The 21,732-nt window shown below is 32.7% G+C and overlaps 2 protein-coding genes across 4 annotated transcripts; one reads left to right on the forward strand and one right to left on the reverse strand.

Annotated features, from left to right (window-relative positions):
- Nucleotides 1-1,128: 1,128 nt before the first annotated feature.
- LOC129904053 (uncharacterized) lies at nt 1,129-6,868 on the forward strand. Of its 2 annotated transcripts, none has more exons than XM_055979578.1 (6): nt 1,129-1,319; nt 3,343-3,470; nt 3,543-3,722; nt 4,156-4,254; nt 4,776-5,018; nt 6,236-6,868. In XM_055979578.1, exons 2-6 carry the CDS (start codon nt 3,396-3,398, stop codon nt 6,656-6,658), a joined length of 1,020 nt encoding a protein of 339 aa, XP_055835553.1. In that variant the 5' UTR covers nt 1,129-1,319; nt 3,343-3,395; the 3' UTR covers nt 6,659-6,868. The 2 variants fall into 2 exon arrangements, with proteins under 2 accessions (XP_055835553.1, XP_055835554.1); XM_055979579.1 differs by having other exon boundaries at nt 3,546-3,722.
- Nucleotides 6,869-7,791: 923 nt separating this feature from the next.
- On the reverse strand, nt 7,792-11,573 carry LOC129904444 (2,3-bisphosphoglycerate-dependent phosphoglycerate mutase 1-like). 2 transcript variants are annotated; one of them, XM_055980015.1, is made up of 9 exons: nt 11,104-11,573; nt 10,247-10,518; nt 9,815-10,038; nt 9,438-9,556; nt 9,192-9,348; nt 9,005-9,106; nt 8,799-8,918; nt 8,182-8,235; nt 7,792-8,102 (listed from the first exon to the last, which is right to left on the reverse strand). In XM_055980015.1, the coding sequence occupies exons 2-8, from the start codon at nt 10,515-10,517 to the stop codon at nt 8,191-8,193; spliced, it is 1,038 nt and encodes a 345-aa protein (XP_055835990.1). In that variant the 5' UTR covers nt 10,518; nt 11,104-11,573; the 3' UTR covers nt 7,792-8,102; nt 8,182-8,190. The 2 variants fall into 2 exon arrangements, with proteins under 2 accessions (XP_055835990.1, XP_055835991.1); XM_055980016.1 differs by lacking the exon at nt 11,104-11,573 and adding an exon at nt 11,016-11,102.
- Nucleotides 11,574-21,732: the final 10,159 nt, after the last annotated feature.

The raw sequence follows: 21,732 nt of genomic DNA on the forward strand, positions 1-21,732 counted from the left end.
TATCTTTTTTACTTATTACATGAAATTTTCTTGAAGTTGCACTTCCGTTCTCTTTATGTTTTTCAATTCTTCTCCCTTTTTTAGCCCCCCCCCCCCTCCCTCCCCCTTTTTTTCCCACTACTGGTCCGGGATGGACATGATAAGGTAGATATATTATATCGATAGAGAAATTTCTAATATCACGATTTCAATATTATGATTTTGGTATGATATTTCGTACTTATATTATGAAAATTTGGAATTCGGTCTGTATTGAAGTATGTAACTACATATAAATTTACATATATTATTACGTATAATACTAGCAAATATATAAACTTTTTATATATGATTATAATAATAGCAAATATAAAATAATATAAGTACAAAATTAATTATTAAGATGTTAGAACTTTGATTATTATATTTTGATTGAAATGTTCTTTTTGGGTGGTTTGATTTAATGAAAAAATTGTTTGTACTTTTCTAAAAATAATTTATATATATGTAAGGTGTTACTAATAATTGAGGCGTTTTTTGAAAAATCAAATTTATAATTCTTTATTATAAGTTGGAGTCAATCAAACTATAATTACCAAATCTAATTTTAAAATATCAAATTAATTTGATATAATGATAATAGAGTATAATTTAAAGAAAAATTACTTAAATACACAACTTATTTTTATCATATTCTCTAAAATTTTCTACCATTTGAAACAAAATACAAAAATCTCTACTCTCTCTTATTCTCGAAAGTGATGTATCGATCGGATACATTAATTTACGTGATGTATCGGAACGTCGGATACATCACTTTATGCAATGTATTAATCAGATACAATATTTTACGTGATGTATCAAGACATTTTGGAATGTATTCGGATTCCATTAAATTTTTTTTTTTATAATTTTAAAAAAAATAAAAATAAAATATAATTAACTCTTAAAATTATGAGATTCGTGTAATAGTTGTTAATTTAAAACCAAGAATGGAAATTATCGTACTATACTATAAATTCCCTACCGGTGGTCAACTTGAGGGACCAAAAGTAAAAATTACCTTACCTGCTTGGAATTTTTACGATTTTGACGTTTTGTCCCTTTGTCACGACCAGGAGGTCCTTTTATATAGGACTGACTATCTTGTGATTTTTCTCACATGGTGTGCGCCATTTATACTATTAGTCTATTATTCCCATTTTTATATATGTTTAATCACTATAAACAATGCTGTAATCTCTGCCAAAAACTGACCTTCTTCCAGTTGACCCTGTTTCTTGATCATTGAGGAGATCTTATACACCATTATCAAATTCTTTAAATTTACAGTCACCCAGGTAACAACTACTCAATTCATCTTCTGGGATTTTTCCTTTTTTGAAAATAATATTTGGTTCATGTTTTCTTGAGATTATAACCTGTATATTGAATTCTATGATCACTACAACTGTTGGAATTTGCTTTTCTGCCTTTTAGCAATTATGAGTAAGTTCGTTAACAAGATGATAATTGGACTTAAACCCCAGAAAGAGGATACTAGAAACAAGGGTAAATTGCTGATGTAACGCACTGCATACTGGAAGTATATGCAATTGCAAAATTTCAATCACTGAGTTCTGTATAATTCGATTGAGGGAAATAATTTGTTGACTTTTGATCTGAGCATTCAATTTGCTTATTGTTTCTTGTTACAATGAGGCGGCTGGGTTGAGGAAACTAGGTTTGGTCTTGGCTGTGTAAATCTCAGGCTACGCCAAGAATGTGAGAAAAGTGAAGTGTTTTTTTTTTGGTAAAGAAAAGGTGAGGTGGTGTTTTTTTGGAATAAGAATCAATGAAATGAGGATGTGCACTTCAAATATTACCTACGGAAGGGAGCTTCACCTAGAGTTTCTACTCATGTTTGAGCAAACTGAATTTAATGGATGATGACTACCATTTCATCAATAATAAGTTTCTCAATGGTAGTAGAAATGAAGAAGAGATTGATAGATTCTAAGTGGTGTTTCTGATCTCTTGCAGACAAACCATCAATCTAGGTTTGTATTGTTCCTTAGGCAGTTTGTTCCGTAAGAACTTAGTGGATATTGGCAATATTTTTGTGTTTACATTTGCCTGTTGCGTCGTCTGGAAAGCCGAACAGGAAATCATGTTAGGGATTAACACATTTTTCCTCCTCAAAGCTTCTCTTAGTTTGAATCTTGACTTTTCAATCAGGTAATTTGAAGATTTTATACTAAACGTATTGCTCTGTAGAGTTTTTATCCATCAATTATCTGATTATGACATGTCATGTGATGCCTAAATGGCTTAATGACATATTTGGCAATTGAAAAGGGAGTGCTAAACTTGTGGTGGTGGTGTCTGGTATAAAGTGTTGATCAAGTAAGAGTGGGTAAAGAGAATGTTCTATTATCATTTTCTAGTTAGAATGTCATCAGTTGTGACTTTGAACTTCATATATCAATATCAGAAGATTTGTTGCAAACTGCTGGTGAGTTCCACTTTGAGGTGCTAATGTACTGGTAGAAAAACTAGAATCTTTAATGTGCTATATCATAAGATATTATGATGAAGATACACGATGAGGTTTTTGATGCTTTTAACATGGCTTGCTAGTTTAAGGGCTAAACATTCAAAATGTTCAAATTCCGATGTTAGTTCAATGGAAGCTAACTAATGAAAACATGCAAAGGATAGTAGTAAACATACATGAAATACCTAGTCAAAGATGATAAATGAGGTGATACAAAAAAATTGTGGTAGGCTATTATGCCTTTCCTTGCATGAGTCCCATGAACCAATGAAGGCTGATTAGGATTTCTCATCTACTATATAGTGCTCAACAGATTATCCTGCTTACACAAGTTGCAATCAGCAAGTTTCTTGTTAGAATTATAAACGGAAAAACTGATACTAGGTATGTTTTGTAAATGTGATTTAAGCGTGCAACTAATGTCATTTTTGAGATGGTTTTAACTTCAAGGTTTATGTTCAGAATTTGCAATCCCACACAGTTGCTAATATTGGGAGGTGTTTCTTCATATTCACGTCTTGCAAAAGTTCATCACTCTAATGGGGAAAGGGTTCTCTTCTCCTTTAAGTCCTTGAGAACAAAGGGCTGCCTGAATAAATAATTAGATGGGCTTTTATTTATTTTTCGTTTTTTGATCTCAAATTTTTTTTAACAAGACAATGAAAAAGTTGCAACTATTTTCTGCTACATTTATGAGTTTTTTTTTTCCTTTCAATCTGTGGCTCTTGCTTGAGTTGCGTTTGTTCTGATCTGTGGTTATAGCTGTGTTCTTTTCAGGGTTGCACTATTACATATGAAATTTTACTTTGTAGTCATTTTCATTACAGTGTGCAGTGGTTGAATAGTTTAACTGATTACACCAGTAGAGTTCCCTGAAACTATGAGTACTGGTCCAACAAAATCCACACCAAATGGCTTTGAGAATTCTTTGAGATCGGAAGAAGAACAGAACAAGGTATCTCAACTTTTTAAGTTTCTTTCATGGTTTTAAGCTGGGTTGTGCTAATAAACAGTACTTTATTTCTAGCAGATTGACGAGATGAGAAAGTTGATTGGGCCGCTTTCAGGTAAGTTCGCCCTTTATTGTTCTGATGTATCCATTTCAAGATATTTAGTGGCTCGAAGCTGGAATGTAAAGAAGGCAGCTAAGATGCTTAAAGCGACCCTGAAGTGGAGATTGGATTACAAGCCTGAAGAAATTCGCTGGGTACTGTTACAGAAACCCCTTTCTCTCTCTGTCATGTTGTTTTTTACCATCTTCAAAAGTGTCTAGATGCTTGTTTGGCACTTATTTCTTGATGAACTTATGGAACCTGCTTTTATGGGTCTTTCATTCTTTTTCTTGTCCTTTTCTTTTTTGTGGAGGAGGGAGAATGATGCTTTTGTTAATTAAAACTAACTTCTTTTGAGATTAACGCCCCCTCAATTGGTAGAGACCTGTGGCATGATCTGCTTTATAATTATCATTTATTGGTGACTTTTTTTCCTGACAGATTGTATTGTGCATTACCTCAGTATATCTGCAGGATTGTAACCTTGAAACCTGATAGCAGTATTTGTGCTGATCATGTTGATAATAGTATCCTCTGTTGTTTCTTGCTATTTTTTAATTCTTTTTAAGAAGCATTTCTTTGATACAGGATGATGTGGCTAGTGAAGCAGAAACAGGGAAAATTTATAGGTCAAACTATAAAGACAAGCATGGGAGGCCAGTTCTTGTCATGAGACCTCGTTGCCAGGTAGGTTTCAGTTTTGCTTTTTCTTTCTTGGGTAAAATACTTGTGTGTTACAATCATATCACTTATGATTTTCTTATCCAATTGGTTAATTGAGAAACTAATTGCAAGGAAAATGAACATTTTAAAACCATTTAAACTCAACTTAGTTTAAGTATGTGGACTTGTTTATTTGTTGATACGTACTCGATATGTGTGTGTGTGAGTATTTTATATGGGCAAATGCAGTTATATGCTAATTTTCAGAGTATTGAACATGTCAAACCTCTTTGACACGGCTATGTCAAGGCAAATAAAGGATCTATGTTATATAGGCCCCAAAGCTACAATGTCTCTATCATTCTTTTTGTGTTATTTATATTACCTTTATTTCATGAACTGATTCAAATTGATTATGCTCGTCAGTCGTCTGTCAGCAACTAAGAAAATATACTTCAAAAACTGCAATTCATAAGTTATACCAATTAAAGTTTGGCTAAAGGAACTACACAAGCTTGATAATAGCATTTTGTCTCTCCTTGCAGAACACTAAGTCTGTAAAAGGACAAATCAAGTATTTAGTATATTGCATGGAAAATGCTGTAGTAAATCTCCCAGAAGACCAGGAACAGATGGTCTGGTTGATTGATTTTCATGGATTTAATCTGTCAAATATCTCCATCAAGGTGACAAAAGAAACGGCTCGTGTTTTGCAAGACCATTATCCTGAAAGGCTGGGGATAGCTATTTTATATGATGCACCCAAGATATTCGAACCATTTTGGAAGGTAATTTGCCCTCAAACTTGTTTAAGTTAGCAGTTGTTAATTTTGTGAATGTTACCCAACAGGATTCTGCTTTTTAATTTGAACTGAATGAACTTTTGATTATAATCATTGGCATGGACTGTGACCTCCAATGTTAATATTGAAACTAAAGATCATCTTAAAATAAGAAATTTCCCCTACCTTTCAAAACGAATACGAGATTTCCTGACACCAGATAAAAGGATATACTTTTGGTAAATTAAGATTGCAGCAATAGGCTCAGTGTCAGGTAAATGCCAAAGAAAAATCTTCATGCATGGGGTAGTATGAGAATCGCATGACTTCCGGCATGGTCAATTGGTGTTTGCAATTGTTATATCAGCTGTTTCACTTTTTAATACTCCTGTATCAGTCTTCTGTAGGCCTAGTCCTTTTGCTCTGAGTCTGAGTTTGCTGGTAGCTTGTTGTCATGCAAATTGGGACTAGCTTTGTTAGCCTAAACTGAGTCGAATTGTAATGACTTCTGGCCTTCTGGGGCTCCAAGAGATTGTATCTGCATGTCTTGCATCTTTTGCGCAGTTGTTATGACTTAATTAGAAATTCAGTCGTGGCTGATGGATTTTGGTACAAACAATGGCTTTCCCAAAGGACAGAAATGCTGAAATTTTGAAGGATAATGTCTGCAGTAGAAAACTTAATTCATGTATCACAATGCATGTAATAGAGTAAGAAGAAAAGAGGACAGTGTTGTCAATCAGATGATCATGGACTTCTATTTTTATGAAATCTGAACAGACATTGAAACAGAGAGAACTATAAAAAATAAGTGAGGGAAGAATGGCACGTGAGAACTGAATCAGGGCTTTTGATGAAAGTTAGTTTTACTTGATCAAGAAAAAATAACTGGAAAAAGATAGGCCTTCTGAAGAATAGACAGAACAGTGAAACCAGGATTGTTGACAGATAAATTATAAAACCAGGAAAGTAGGAGTTAAATATCAACTACTTATCCTCCTCCAATTTGGTTGGGTTATTCCACGACCATTAGAGCAAAAATATGTGCTTGCTTTAATTTTAAGCATTACAAGTTATTGCATTACTTAAGGTTACTTTTGCTTGATTCCAAGGAATTCCCTTTGGACTCAGTTTTCTCAAATAAAGATGACGCATCCCTTACTTGCAGCATCTCCATTTGGGTTACCAGGCAACCAATTCTTTTATTTATTCAAAACTTGCAGATAGCAAAACCTTTTTTGGACCCAAAGACTGCCAGCAAAGTCAAATTTGTGTACTCAGATGACCCCAACAGCAAGAAAATGATGGAAGAACTGTTTGACATGAGTTTGGTGGAGTCTGCATTTGGCGGAGATGATAAGGCTGATTTTGATGTCAATAAATATGCTGTGAGGATGAGAGGAGATGATAAAAAGTTGTCTTCTTTCTGGAAGAAAGACGATAATTCTGCATCAAGTGCACAACCAACTGTGACAGCTGACCCCTCTTTAGAGCCAACAAATTCAGATTCTGATTCCGAAGTCTTATATGAGAAAGCAGAGAAACCTTCTCTTGATGTTGATGAAGAGGAATTATCAATTGAAGAAACTTTGCCTGGAACTGACAGTACAAATGAGAATATTGACATATTAAAGCAGTGTAACTGAGGGGCAATGTCTTCAACTTTTTAGTTTTTACTGTTTTTCTTTTGTAATTGCTCCAAGTTTTGCTGACTAAATGCTCACAACATGGGCAAATTAACCATTTCTCCAAATGGTTCAGAACTGAAGTACTCAGCAGTCAGCAGAGAACATTTTAATCAAGGTGATGTACTGAATGATATGTTATAAAATGAATGTTGTGGATATACTTACCAATTCTCCAACACAAGAAAATGTGGAGAAAGTAGCTTTAGCTCTAACCCCAAAGTACTTAAAAAACAAAATAACCTCTATGAGCAGACTTGTAACCTCCCCAGATTAAGTTTATTTTCTTGATAGACAATAGATGTCCCTTTTGCAAACTGGTAGTTCATTCACCGTCGTCTGCGTAACTAACTGTCGTTAGCCATCAAATTGCTTTTTAGGAAAGTTCAGAATCGAAGCTGCAGCAACATGAAGCAAATAGGAAGCTAAAAGGTGCTTCAAATTAGTTTTGTGCGCATGGAGATTGAATTTTACTAGTGTATATAGTTGATAGCGGAAGAAAAGATTGTAGAAGTTGGAATATTAATTTGGCCGTATGAAAAGTTCTATGAAACAAACATTTTTGGAACGATCCAAAAGGTTCAACTTGTTGAGTATGCATTGAGAGATGGAGTATCAAATAGCATTCTTTGATGAACTCAGTAGGGGAAATCCACAGCATGATTTTGCAAGAGACAATTTGTGCAGGCATACAATGGTGGGGGAAAAAAGCTAGGCTGCACAGAATTTGGTGCAAAGCTTTTTGATTGTCAAGTTATACAGGACTGAGCAACATCCAACAACTCCAATCCTTCTAGTTTAACTGAAGTGGCTTAAGTAGCCCTTGAGGAGTCCATTTTTTCTCTCCATCTGAGCTTTCAAAGATATACCGACTATCAGATGCCGTAGGTTGTCTATCTTCTAACATTACCGACATTTTGGATTTTCATAAATTTCACATAAGATAAAAGGCTCTTTTCTATCGTCAGAAACAAATTTTGTGTTTCCATTTCAACACAAGTGAACATGAGCTTGTTTTCCATGTGGCAATTATTTGATCAATACTAGAAAAAAGGAGAGAAGGAAATAGCATAGTGCAAATGGAACAACATAGCTAGCTGAGAAAAGAAACCCCATGTATATTCTACATTGTCCTATTTATGGACTGTATAGATGAACAAAAACACTAGTGGCTCATTGTCTTTTTTCTGTCTACTCATACAGATCAAAACCAACATATTCTACATTACAATTCACAGCATCAACAGATACAGAACAACACTTATGAAAAATGTGGCCGAGTTGTTTGGCCTATCTATGCGAAGACTACATTGAAGGTAAACTGGAAAAAACAAATCACTCCCATTTGCAAGAGAAACTAGTCTCCAAGAGGCATATCAAATCTACTTCAAATGAAAGCAAACCCCTGCACAAACCATGAAATAATTAGATTCAAGAATCATAGCAGATGTTTCAAGGAATAGAACACCAGTAAATCCCCATACCTTGTCACGTTACTCAAACATATCATCTAGCTTTTGTCTGTACTGAGCCAACTTCTGTGATTAAGAAAAAGAAAGGAGTACATGGTCATACAAAGATAATCAATTAGCTATTATCGGCTAAATGCTAAAATGCAGGACTTTAAACAAATGTAAAGACTACTTGTTTTGCATTTTACTATGTTCCTTTTTGACTTGTTTCTTCTGTACTAGCTGGGTCTACAAAATAAGATGGGGTTGGGGTGCTCTATGCCCGACTAGAATATCTCAATTAATATTGGAGAATTCTTATTCAGACAACTTAAATCAAATGAAACTCCAAAGTATAGAGGTAGCAAAAAACCTAATTTTCCGATTCTTAACTATATGATTAAACAGCATCATACTTGTTTAGCAAACTGTTTGAAGTTCAACTTTGTGCTATAACCCAATTGTTATGCCCAAGAATAACCTTTGCATGTTCAAAGCTATTTTTCTTTATCGTTCCCTTAAATCAAATTAACCAGTAGAGCAACATGATTCTTCCATACTGCACTTTCATCTGACTGTTCGTTAAACAAGAATGTGACATCTAGACAAAGACGAAACGACTTCAAACATAACTTTGAGAAGTTACATACCTTCGTATAAGCATAGACCCCTGCCTCGGTTGGTGCTGGAGGACTTCCTCTGCGAATAAACCTTCCTTCTTTGAATATGTAAAGCATGGGGATTCCAGTGGCAAGTTCCAAACTTATAACCTGATAAGAAGAGTTTCAATTCATAATGTTTCTTAACATGGCAAGACATAAAATGCAAGAAATTCCTAATAAGTTTGAAATTCCACCTCTTGGGATGTTAGCTTGTCAAGATACATAATGATGGACCTCAATGAGTTCCCATGGGCTGCAATCATTATATTTTTTCCACCTGCCAGTTCGGGTTCAATCTGCAACATTACAGTAACAATGTCATTCCATGAAACCCAAAACAGGATTGGTATTATGATGGAACAGAAATATGCTTCAGCTTACGTGCTCTTTGAAGTAGGCAACAGCTCTCTCTGCACACATTTCCAAACTTTCTCCGTTTGGAGGAGGAATATCATAGCTACGACGCCACTCATGAACCTGCTCATTTCCATATTTATCAGCTGTTTCCTGCTTATTAAGACCTTGTAATTCCCCATACCTACAAAATAACAAAGTCATACATCAGAACCATCAACTGATATATTAAGGTGTAGGAAAAATAACCTTAGAAGGAGAAGATATTTTTACATTCTCTCATTTAGTTGCCAAGCTGTTACAACTGGTATACATTGCATGTTGGTCTCTTCACTAAAGATCTGACTCCAAGCTCCTGCTTGCTCACTCTCTTCATGAATGATTGTTGGCACCTAAATTGACATGAAAGTGGCAATGATAAGTATTTTACGGTACCAATACAGAAGCCTCAAACACTTCAGAGCGGAAGGGTAAACCAACTTGAAAGGAGTCTACTCCAGTTTGAAAGAATGTCTAGGCAAACACACTAAGCTTCTAATCAACCATAATATTTCTATCTGTTGCAATACAGTTTCACCCAAACACATCTTATCCTTGTGAACTGAAAGTAAGAAAAATCCAAATGTTACAAGCTTTAACCACAAAATTACCTTCTTGCGGCGGTGCTGAGTCATGGCAAGCATGGCAGTCATTTGAGCACGAATCAAAGCAGAAGTATAGATCATGTCGACAGGTATATTGCTAATTCGTTTCCCGGCTTCAACAGCCTCTTCCACACCCTTTGTAGTTAAAGGCACATCTACACAACCAGTGAACAAGTTCTTTTCATTCCACATAGACTCTCCGTGTCTAATCAGGATCAAAGCAGCTTCACCTGAAGGGAAAAGGGGAGATGGGAATTAGATGTGGTGCTGTGGAGTAGCTTAAAACAATCATATAATTTATCCCATGAAAATCATTTCTGGGAAGGGGGACAAGTACTTCTTAATGTGATAATGAAAAAAATGCTCACAGAAACTTTTATCTTATGTTGTGCTTATGATTATTTTGAAAATAACAGTTCAAGAGATGGACTATCATACTTGTTTTCTTGTTGGAGTTACTGGTAGTGGTACTTGATGGTGCTGAAGCTTCATCGAAAACCGTAGCCTTAGAAGCAGATGCTTGAATTACACAAGCACTTCTCTTTCTAGAACAAAAATTTCCTCCTCTCAACAATCCCACATCAACCTTGAAACCCTTGGACACCGATCTAAAGGAAACATGCCCATAATCAGGACACAATCCAGAGTTACCATTGTTTCTACAAGACTGAAGAGTCCCAACCGATTGGTGAAGTGTCGTTGCAGCCATACTAAGATCAGAGAAACCATAATTGTCAATGAAAAATTCATGCAGATCAAAAACAGCAGCATTTCAACTAGTTAAGATGAAACAAAGAAAGTACAACACAGTATACTCATAGAAACATCAGAACAGAGGAACTAATTCTTGAGTTCCAAGAGTTAAACACAAAATGTTGCCCTCCTTCATAAGGGAAATTTCTACATCAAGATGAAAATGAATGTGCTATGAACACAAACAATGATAAACTTCCCTAAAATCCCATCAATTGAATAACTAAGCATTACCAATAATAAAATTAATCAGCAATCAAGATAGATCTAATTCAAGATTAAGAACTACAAAACCTACTGACTAACGAGTAACAAGATATGGCGTCGATTAATCAAAGTGGGGTTAGCCCATATCAAATCATACATACATTTTATCAACAGATAAAAGTAGAAATCGTAAAATCACAAATCAACCTATTTACATCGAACATATCGAAATGAAAACAGAACTCACATAACCAAGAAAAAGAAAACCCAGTGAAGAACACAGAGATCAACACCAGAAAATGCAGAATATACAGAGAATTAATAAGAGATCATACGCTTATTTATACGGCCAAACGATGTGAGGAGATGCTTGCGAGTCGGTGAAGAAACCAAAGCAATAGAAACTAGAAAAATCTTGTTTTTTTCTCACTTTTTCGTTTCTTTCTTTTGGTCCGGTTAAATGGGGGAAAACGAAAAAGGGTGTTGAGTTTATATCAAGAAAAGTTGGCGGAAAAGAAGATGGAATTTTTTTTATACAACCCCAGTTTCTTCACATTACATGCATCAAATGGTATATAGATTCTGTTTTTATATGGTAGAAAGTGACTGAAAAATCAAGATTATGAGGGAAAGGGAAGTTTAGAGAAATCGTTTTCTTGAAAAATGAAGAAAGAAAAGCCAAGAAATTTCTGCCCAGAAAGTGTGTATAGTTGGCAATTTAAAGTTGAGGAGAATATAATATAGTGTCAATGTGGGTAGGTATGGCTGTATGTGTGACATGGTATTTCAATTTCCTTCTATTTCCCTTCTCATTTTGACCATATTTTTAATCTTTTCCCATTTTGACTCCCTCCTCTCTTCCTTTTTGTTTTTTCATTATCGTAGTGTCTCAAATTAGGAGCATGTATCGGTCAATTCGGTTTGATTTTATATATTATTGATTTTTGGTTTTGAAATATGTTAAATCAATAATAAATTGATAAGATATTTTTTTATCAGTTTTCGATTTATCGTTTTTGATCCTTAATGGTTCTGTTTCGGTTTAACCAATAAGATTATATAACGTCTCCAAGTTGCAACTTGACGCAATAAGAAAATAATATAACTTTACGGAATATTCATAAAATAAAAACAATAATGACTAACATGAAAAGAATTCTACAAGTGCAACATAAATAAAAGAAAATATAGTAAGCAATAAGGTATTGATATTAATATTTAATATTTATTTAGGGGTAAAGTAGTAAATTACTATTGTCTTAATGGGTTAACGGTTTATCCAATAACCCAATATTAAAAATCAATATCAAACCAATAACCCGATAATTTGTTTTATAAGACCATTAAAAATCCATTAACCCAATAACCCAATAACAATAATCCAATAACATTTTTTTCAATTCGATTTTTGTATACCCCTATTTAAAATAGCTTATATGTACATACCTCAATCAATATTTGTTATCTTTCATCGATATAGAGAATAAGTCTATTATTCAAAATTTAAACAATTGAATAATGATTTTTAGGGAAGATGTTCTCATAATTAAAAAGCAATCTCTACTTAGTTATGATATTTGTCAACTAACAACCCCTTGGTCAAGTGTATGCGAAGTCAAAGTACTTATTCTTTTTAGAGTTTAAAGTATTTGGCAAAGATTTTAGAAAAAATAATTTTTTTAATGTACGTAAATTATTTTTCAGAAGCTGAAAAAGACAATTTGTTTATTAAGTCTTTTTGAAATATTGGTCACATATAAATTGTTGTTTTAATATTTTTTTTTAAAAAAACAACTATTTTTGAAAGTATTTTGCCAAACACAAGTTATTACTTTTCAACAAATAAAAACAATGTTGTAAGTTTGATCAAACACAAAACACAAAGACTTAAAAGTTTGAGCAAACATATGTTAATTCCCTAAATGAGAATTCATATTTGATTTTTTTTTCCTTAATTTTTTTGAGAGTGAATAGTGATGAGAATAGAATTTAATATTTAATCGTGTGTCATTATTTTATGATATAGGGATCTAAGTCATTTAAAAATTACCTATACCAATTTGCCTAATTATAACATTTAATCAATCACATTTATTTATTTATTTAAAAATGTAAATAGTGAAAGGTTGAATTCAAAGTTAATAAATGGTGGTTAGTCGACAATCCTTGAAGGGTTCATAGGGACATAACCCTTTTTGAGTCTCAACAACACAACGACCTTTTTTTTTTTTTTTTAATTAATACAAACACCAAACAAATATATTAATTTGCAGCTCTTCAAAAAATTGGTCATTAAGATCACCTAACTCCTGCACGTGCCTCCCTTTAATGTCACGTGCTTTGGAAGTTAAATAATCTATGGCTGCTAATTCCATTTCCACCCACCGAACTAACAAACAAACAGGACAGGGATGCGTACGTTCAGTAATTCTGATTTTGATTCTCCTAATGGCTTCACACATTTTAACTTTTAATAAACCTGTGCTTTTGATTTCTTTTATGTAGATTAGACGATTGAATAGTTAATAATAATACAATTTTAACATAATACATGAATGGTTAGACGATTGAATAGTTAATAATATTGAATTTACAAATTAAAATTATGAATCATCCTTTTAATGGATCTTATGTTGGATTGTTGACCTCCTACCATCCTTTCCTTTTCTGCAGAGTGGATTTTTCATACGATTATTGAACTAATAGCTATTATTTTAAATCCTAATTTTCTTGTGCATTATTTATTTATTTATATAATTTCTGGAGCATTACTTATGGCAACTCAGATTATAGTCAAACCTAATACTCTATTCGTTCTTTTTTACTTGTCAAATTTTGATTTGGTACATCTATTAAGAAAATAATAATCGGTATAGTTAGTTTACTATTTTATCCTTATTAATTGATAGAGTTTTAAACATATTTACTCATTATATTTTTCAAAGACATTAACTCAATGTTAATAAATTGAGGGTATAATAGAAAGAAAATAATTGTCCTTTCTTGATTTGTCAAAATTGACAAGTAAAAAAAAATCAAATTAATTTTTTTTTGACAAGTAAATAGAATAAATTCGAACGGAGGGAGTAATAAGTTGGTGAGGGAAAAGAAAGATTCGGACCTCGCAAAAATATGCTCTTTGCAATTCAAACTTAGTCGACCTAATGCCTACTTCCCAAAAAGCAAAGTAGGAGAGCATATTTGGACCGTTTATGAAATGAAAATAATTTTTTTATAGATTTTCGGGACTAGTCTCTTGGATTAGACTCTCATATTTGATTTATAATATTGGTATTATTATAGGATATCGATCAACGCTTAGAGCTCTGACTTAAAATAGTGGCCTAGATCCAAGAGAGGTGTCAATCTCCTTGGTCCTCAAGCTGAGTGATTATTTGTTAACTGTCCTTGATTAATTAAAAAAGAAAAGTACTATTGGGTTCGTAGGCTAAATGAGTTCTCCCACCTAATAGACTAATCTTTTGAATTGTGCTCCTTGGTCTATAACATAGATTGTTGGTTAGAGGAGAGTTATTCATGTATTAAAATTAGCATAACCATATCCAATGTTTGGTTATAAAAATAGGAAAAATGATTTCCACATAGAATGTAGCATAAATTATACAATGTTTTGATTGTTCATTTTCTCTTTTCCACATAAAAACCTAACATTGCTCCAAACGACCCCTTAGAGGACAATCTTGTTTGTTCTGTCTGAGTCAGTGCCATAGCGGAGTTTTCTGACATAGTAATGTTCATTTCTTGTTATTTCAGCTAAATTTTCAGGCATTAATTAACGCCTAATTCTCTCTTTGCAGTAAACGAACTATGGCGATGAAATCAATAACAGTTTCACTGAATTTATTTCTGCTGACCAATGATGCACAGGTAACAAAATGCCACATTTATAATAAATCGGCTCTTAACTACTCATCTTAATAATGCAATAACTTCAGCACACAACTAAAAATTCATGCTTTTATTAGGGACATTGATTTTGTAAATTAAAAAAATGCAGTCCAATGCACTAAGCTTCTACTATGTGTGGGGAAGGGACGTTGATTATGTATTCTAAGCAAATACTACATTTTCAAATTATCTAATCACAGCTTGTTAATTTTGGTTCAAATGCATGTATTTTATTTTTTCTAAAGTATACCTTCAAGTATTTAAAGTCAAGTAATGTAAGATATTGAAAGATGCAATGCCCTTTCAAATTGGGAAAAGGTGGAAGTCACATAAACATTGGCATAATGCTTAGCTCAAAATTGCAGCACTGTTTCATATTTTACTACAGATAGAGGAAAGTCAACATCATATTAGCAATTGTTTGGAAATTTGAAGGCTGTAATAAAGTTTGGACCTTAAATAAATAGACATATACAACATCTATTTGGGAAAATAAAAAGGGGGACAGGGAAGGGGCGGGATGTCTGTTATAATCACGATTGTGTCACAAGCTGACACCATGGGTTCTTTACTTTTTTGATAGGACGGAGGGGTTTTGTTCATTATAGAACAAGCAGTGACTACTTTTTCAAAACCGTGCTTGATGCCCTGCAAAACTCTGCCTATAGGTTAATTCCCCTGTCCCTCTTTCAACTCTTATGGTGCTACATGGGGTTAGGGTTATTATAAAAATATTTTGGACAACAGAAACCAACAAAACAATGACTCTATATGGATCACCAAATGATCATTCATACTATTCAGCGAGCTACTATTTGAGTTGGCCTTTTTTTTCTGGATGTCTAAGAGGCGCGAAACAAGACCAATAGAACATATTTGTTGTATCTAAAGTAAAATATGGAAGCTAGACGCATAATGTAAAATAAGATGAGAGATCAAATTTGAGTGTTTGTATTTACAAAACACATTAAACGCACAACAAAGTCGTCAAACTCAAATATTGCCAAATCATAGTATCAATGTAGGCATTACTCTTCAAACTTGCAGCATTCAAATGGTATATTGTGCTAAGTAGGATGACACATTAATTTTCCCCTTTGCAGACTTGCCAGAAGCAGTCAAAGGTACAAAATCGAATAGTATTCTTTCTTTCTCGTACTCATTCCACATAGTACACTGATATACTATGTTGCTCGGACTCTCCAACAACCCACATTACCAAACTCGTGAACTTGGTTGAAATTTCCCTCAAATCAACAAAATGTTCAGGCCAAAATCGACATGTACTTGTTTTTTTTTCTAATCTTGTGAACTACTAGATGATTTCAAAACAATCAATCTATGAAAAGCATTCTACTATAACTTAATATTGCATATTCGAATGATTTTCATATTATGAAATGTGAACTACAGGAAAAGAAAAGGCGGACAGGATACGTTTAATTATGAAAGACAAATAATTTACCTGTTGCAAGTACTATGGCACAACAACAATGAATCAGATAGGATATTAGCAAGCATTTGAAGCTCAAATTTGAAGTTTTGATTTGAAATCGATATTTTTTATATAATGTTTGAACAAAACTTCAACCTCAATTTAAATGTTGATTTCAAATCTCAAATCATGGATTTAATTCCAAGTTTGTGATTTCAAATTTTTTTCAAGTATTGTTGATTTACTGTACCAGCTGATCTTTATAAACCTATCTATATTTGAAAATTTATAATAAAATATAATTATAAATAACATGTAATCAAGTATATTTATTTATTTTTTTAAAAATGAAAATATGTGATTTATTAATTCGACTAATTAACATTTCCGTCGGTAAAATTGTGTAAGAATTTAAAAAAACTTGATAATTTTTACAAATTAATGAATTTCCATGTTTATAAGGAGACGAAAAATACTGCCTTTGAACTTTAAACTCCCAACAAGACTTCACTTTCTTATTGTATCCAAGATCATCTTCAGAAGAATCAGAACCATTACTTAAAATACTTGTCAACTATCAACAACTCCCAATAAGACTTCACAAATTTTCGGACTAAACTAATAGTTGTATCAAACATAAAATAAAATAATCCCACAATTTATTTATAAATTATATTTAATTCTTTATTTCACCAACCAAATGGCCCTTAAAAGTTTTGCTTCTCCACTTATAGGGATAAAATTTTGGATTGAATGCGCCCTCCTTTTGCTCGAGGCTCACTCTTCGGTCAGATCTCTCTATTTATTCAAAACTAGGGTGATGAAATCAATACATGAAAAAATATTTCACTTAACTCATTCAATTTATTTCTTCTAGTTCAGCTTATCAAAAATTGGGATGATATGAAGTAAACTAAATCATGAAAAAAATTGTTAAAATATTTCTTATTAATTAATATGTTATATATAACTATAAAAAATATATTATTTTATTAGATACTAAAAAATAAGATAAGAACAAATAAAAGAATTAAAAACTTAGTATAAATTGGACAAATTGAATTATAACCCTCATTTTAACGGGTCATTCACATAAATGCCCCTATTTAGGGGTGATCTTTAATTTTTGCCCCTCAAAATTGTTGGCCTTAAATTTTTACCCATCATAATTTTAAGTTTAAAAAGGGCCGAAAATGCCTTTGGCAGCGAAAAATAAAACAAAAATTGCAAGGGAAAAAAAATCCGCAAGACATAAGTTATGACCCAACACAAAAGAAATTAAGTCAAGACACGGATTATGCCCCAAGACATAAGTGTAGTGATACAAACTTTCTCAAAAGGCAAAGATATAAGTTTAGTGACTCAAGTGTTACTCCTCCTGTATTAAGGTATGCAAATCAGAAATAATAAAAATAAAAATTAAAAACAGTATCTGAGTCCACAAAATTCACTGTGTGTCCTTAAGAAATTTTATCCCCTCAATGTACTCGAGGTTATGGATTATTTCCTCCCAAAATAAAACGGATAAACCATTAAAGAAGTAGCGGTACCTCAAACTTCAATAATTTCAGCGAACTCAAAAGTCAGCAACAAAATCACACAAAGACTCAACTTTGTTTGAAAGAAAATATATATGCAGAAGAAGGAGAAATTTGATGTTTTAAAAATGAGAGAAAAATCCTCTATTTATAAACAACAAAGGGTAGTGTGAACAGGTGCTTATTGTGGCTTATCGAAACAGACACAACCCTTCTCAAAAGTCACAATCTTTCAGAAAAATCGCAACTCCTTAAAAAGGTCACAATTTTTTGGAAAAGTCACAACCTTTTCGAAAATCATAACCTTTCAAAAATGTCACAACCTTTCATTTCTCATTCACACCTTTAAAACCCAACAATCCCCCACATGAATGGAGAAATGATTATTGTTAAAACATATGCATAAAAAATTGTTTGATTTGTAAGTAAGAATTAATTGCATTTGGATAAGTAGGTTTTCCTTTGAACTTTTCATAGTGAACATATATCGGATATACTCGGTCAATCGATAGATTTGATATCTTTGAACCGTCGAGCTTTGGTGTATACTTAGACAACATAAGTCACACAATCAACCCTTTAACTATTTTTAGTTCTCATTGTTTTGTTCGTTTTAGCCATGAACACTTCTTGGTTCATAAGTGCGTAGAGAACTGGCCTTACCAGATTCTCCTTGAAGCAACTTACACTTCACACTTACATAGGTGATATCTAAATGTGTTATCCCCATAGAAACACCATTTAATATGTCCTGTATCAAACTTAGATATCATTAAAATATTTCAATGTCTTATCTTTGTTACTGAACATTGTTGCAGCATGAGAATGAATCATAAAAATTATTTTGACAATGTTGAATCATCATAATAACTTTGTTTGATCTCCTTGAACCTAGATTTTGGGATCTCCAGTCTTCTAGGTAGAGTTACCGCCACAATGATTTGTCCTCGGCCATAGTCTCACTCACTTTGATGATCACTCAACTCCCTATCTAGTTAGGCCTTTTGTAAGTGGATTCGACACATTATCCTTTGACTTTACATAGTCAATTATGATAATTCCACTCGAGAGTAGTTGTCTAATGGTATTATGTCTTCATCGTATGTGACGAGACTTACAGTTATACATAACGCTATTAGCTCTTCCTATTGCAGCTTGACTATCACAATGTATGCATATAGGAGCCATTGGTTTGGGCCAAAATAGAATATCTTCTAAGAAATTCCAAAATCATTCTGCTTCTTCACTGGCCTTGTCTAAGGCTATAAACTCAGACTCCATTGTAGAGCGAGCTATATATGTTTGTTTGGATGATTTCTAAGATATCTCTCCTCCATCAATGGTCAAAACGTATCCACTTGTAAACTTAGTTTCAGTTGACCCAGTAATCCAATTCGCATCACTATATCCTTTAACAACTGCTAGATACTTATTGTAATATAAAACAAAGTTTTATGTATGTTCTAAATACCCCAAAACTTATTTCATTGCCATTCAATGATTTTGGTTGGGATTACTTGTGTATCGACTCAATTTACTTATAGCACAAACTATGTATAGTTGTGTACTGTTCATGATGTATATCAAACTTTTCAACACTCTTGTATAATCCAATTGAGCTTGACTTTCACCTTTATTCTTAGCAAGATTAAGATTCACATCAATTGATATTTTTGCACTTTTGAAGTTTAGGTACTTGCATTTTTAAGTACCTTTTGGATATAATGAGTTTGAGACAATTCTAGACCTTGAAAAGTTTTGTGAATTTTAATTCCCAATATCAAATCGGCAACTCCTACATCTTTTATAAGAAATTTACTAGAAAGCATATCCTTAGTAGCATTTATGTTTTCAATGTTGTTACTCATTATTACTATATCATCCACATATAAGCAAACAATAACAACTTTGTTTGAAGTATGTTTAATGTAAACACATTTATCACACTCATTAATCTTAAATTCATTTGTCAACATGGTTTGGTCAAACTTCGCGTGCCATTATTTGGGTGCTTGTTTTAGTCCATAAAGTGACTTAACAAGTTTGCAAACATTATTTTATTTATCAGGAAACACAAAGCCCTCAGGTTGTCCCAAGTAAATTTCTTCCTCCAATTCTCCGTTTAAAAAAGCTATTTTTACATCTATTTTATGGATTTCAAGGCCATATACTGAAGCTAGTGCAATTAACACCCAAATGGATGTAATCATAGTTACAGGTAAGTATGTATCAAAATAATCAAGGCCTTCTTTCTATCTAAATCCTTTAACGACAAGTTTTGCCTTATATTTGTTAATAGTTCCATCAGCTTTCATTTTTCTTTTGAAAAATCCATTTTGAGCCTAAAGGTTTGTTTCCTAGAGGAAGATCAACCAATTCCCAAGTATGGTTGCTCAATATTGAATCAATCTCAATATTGACAGTCTCTTTCCAAAATGATGAGTCCGCAGCGGACATAGTTTCTTTGAATGTTTGAGGCTCATGTTCAAGAAGAAATGTTACAAAATCATATCCAAATGAAATAGATGTCCCTTGACGTGTACCGCGCCTTGAATTCTCTTTAGTAGGTACATTGTCCTTTGGTTCTTCTCGAGGTCGTTTAGACCCTTCATTAGATACTTCAAATCTAGTTTTATACGGATAGATATGTTTAAAAAATTCAGCATTATCTGATTTTATTACCGTATTGTCATGAATATCCGAATGTTCGGACTTATAAACCAAAAATCGATATGTTTTACTATTTGTAGCATATCCAATGAAAACACAGTCCACAATCTTAGGTCCTATTGTGACCCTCTTAGGTTCAGGAACTTGAACTTTGGCTAAACACCTCCACACTTTGAAATATTTCAAGTTTGATTTTTTTTCTTTCCATTTCTCATATGAAATAGACTGTGTTTTGTTGTGGAGAACTTTATTGAGTATTCGATTTGCTATAAGGATGGATTCCCCACACAAGTTTTGTGGTAAACCTTAACTTATAAGTAAGACATTCATCATTTCCTTTAAAGTTCAATTTTTCCTTTCTGCAATTCCATTTGATTGAGGTGAGTAAGAGGTAGTAATTTGATAGATGATTCCATTTTCCAAATATATTTCTGTAAAAGGAGATTCATACTCTTTACCTCTATCACTTATCATTTTTATCTTTTTACCTAACTGATTTTCAACTTTAGTTTTGTATTACCTAAATACTTCTATTGCTTCATTATTACCACTCAGCAAATAGACATAACAATAGTGCAATTGTCAATAAAAGTTATGAAATACTTTTTTCTACCACGAGATAGTGTTGACTTCATATCACAAATGTCAGTGTGAATCAATTCTAAGGGATCATTCCTTTCAATAGATTTACAAGAATGCTTAGTTTACTTAGATTCAACACAAACTTGATATTTTGATTTATTGCACTCAAAATTAGGTAAAACTTCTAAGTTGATTAGTTCTCACAAGATTTTGTAATTGACATTTCCCAAAAGTTCATGCCATAAACAATTTGACTCAAGCAAATAAGAAAGACCAGAAATATTGAGTTTGAAAAGACTCTCCGTGAGATTAATCTTTTTCTACAAATATTTTATTCTTATTTATTAGAACTTTGCCAAATACAACCATTGTTTAAAGTCAATACCTTGATAGTTGTCATTTCTAAGAGGACCTTTTCATAACCTTCAATTTTGATTGTTGCAGAATACCCATGAACATAGTCTCATCGGGTCCAATAAGAGCATATGAACCGAATGTTTCTTTATAATAGAAAACATGACACATGATTTTTTTTTAAAAACAATATTCATGTCTATACAAATAATTGTATTTTAATATACATGTATTTTCATGAAAGATCACAACATTTTAAGTGACACTTTTTCATAAGAGAACAAAACTCTTTTGAACAAGTGTGTGTATATATATATATATATATATATATATATTTAATTTGATAGTTTCATAAGAGTCATATCATATCATATACTAGTAAAAGAGAAACCCAATGACCAAAATATACTCTAAAATATTTGTGGGTCTAACATAATACAAGAATGTCATTCAATTTCATATCTTCTGCTTCCACA

The sequence above is a fragment of the Solanum dulcamara genome, chromosome 9 (assembly GCF_947179165.1).
Source record: "Solanum dulcamara chromosome 9, daSolDulc1.2, whole genome shotgun sequence".
Taxonomy (NCBI): domain Eukaryota; kingdom Viridiplantae; phylum Streptophyta; class Magnoliopsida; order Solanales; family Solanaceae; genus Solanum; species Solanum dulcamara.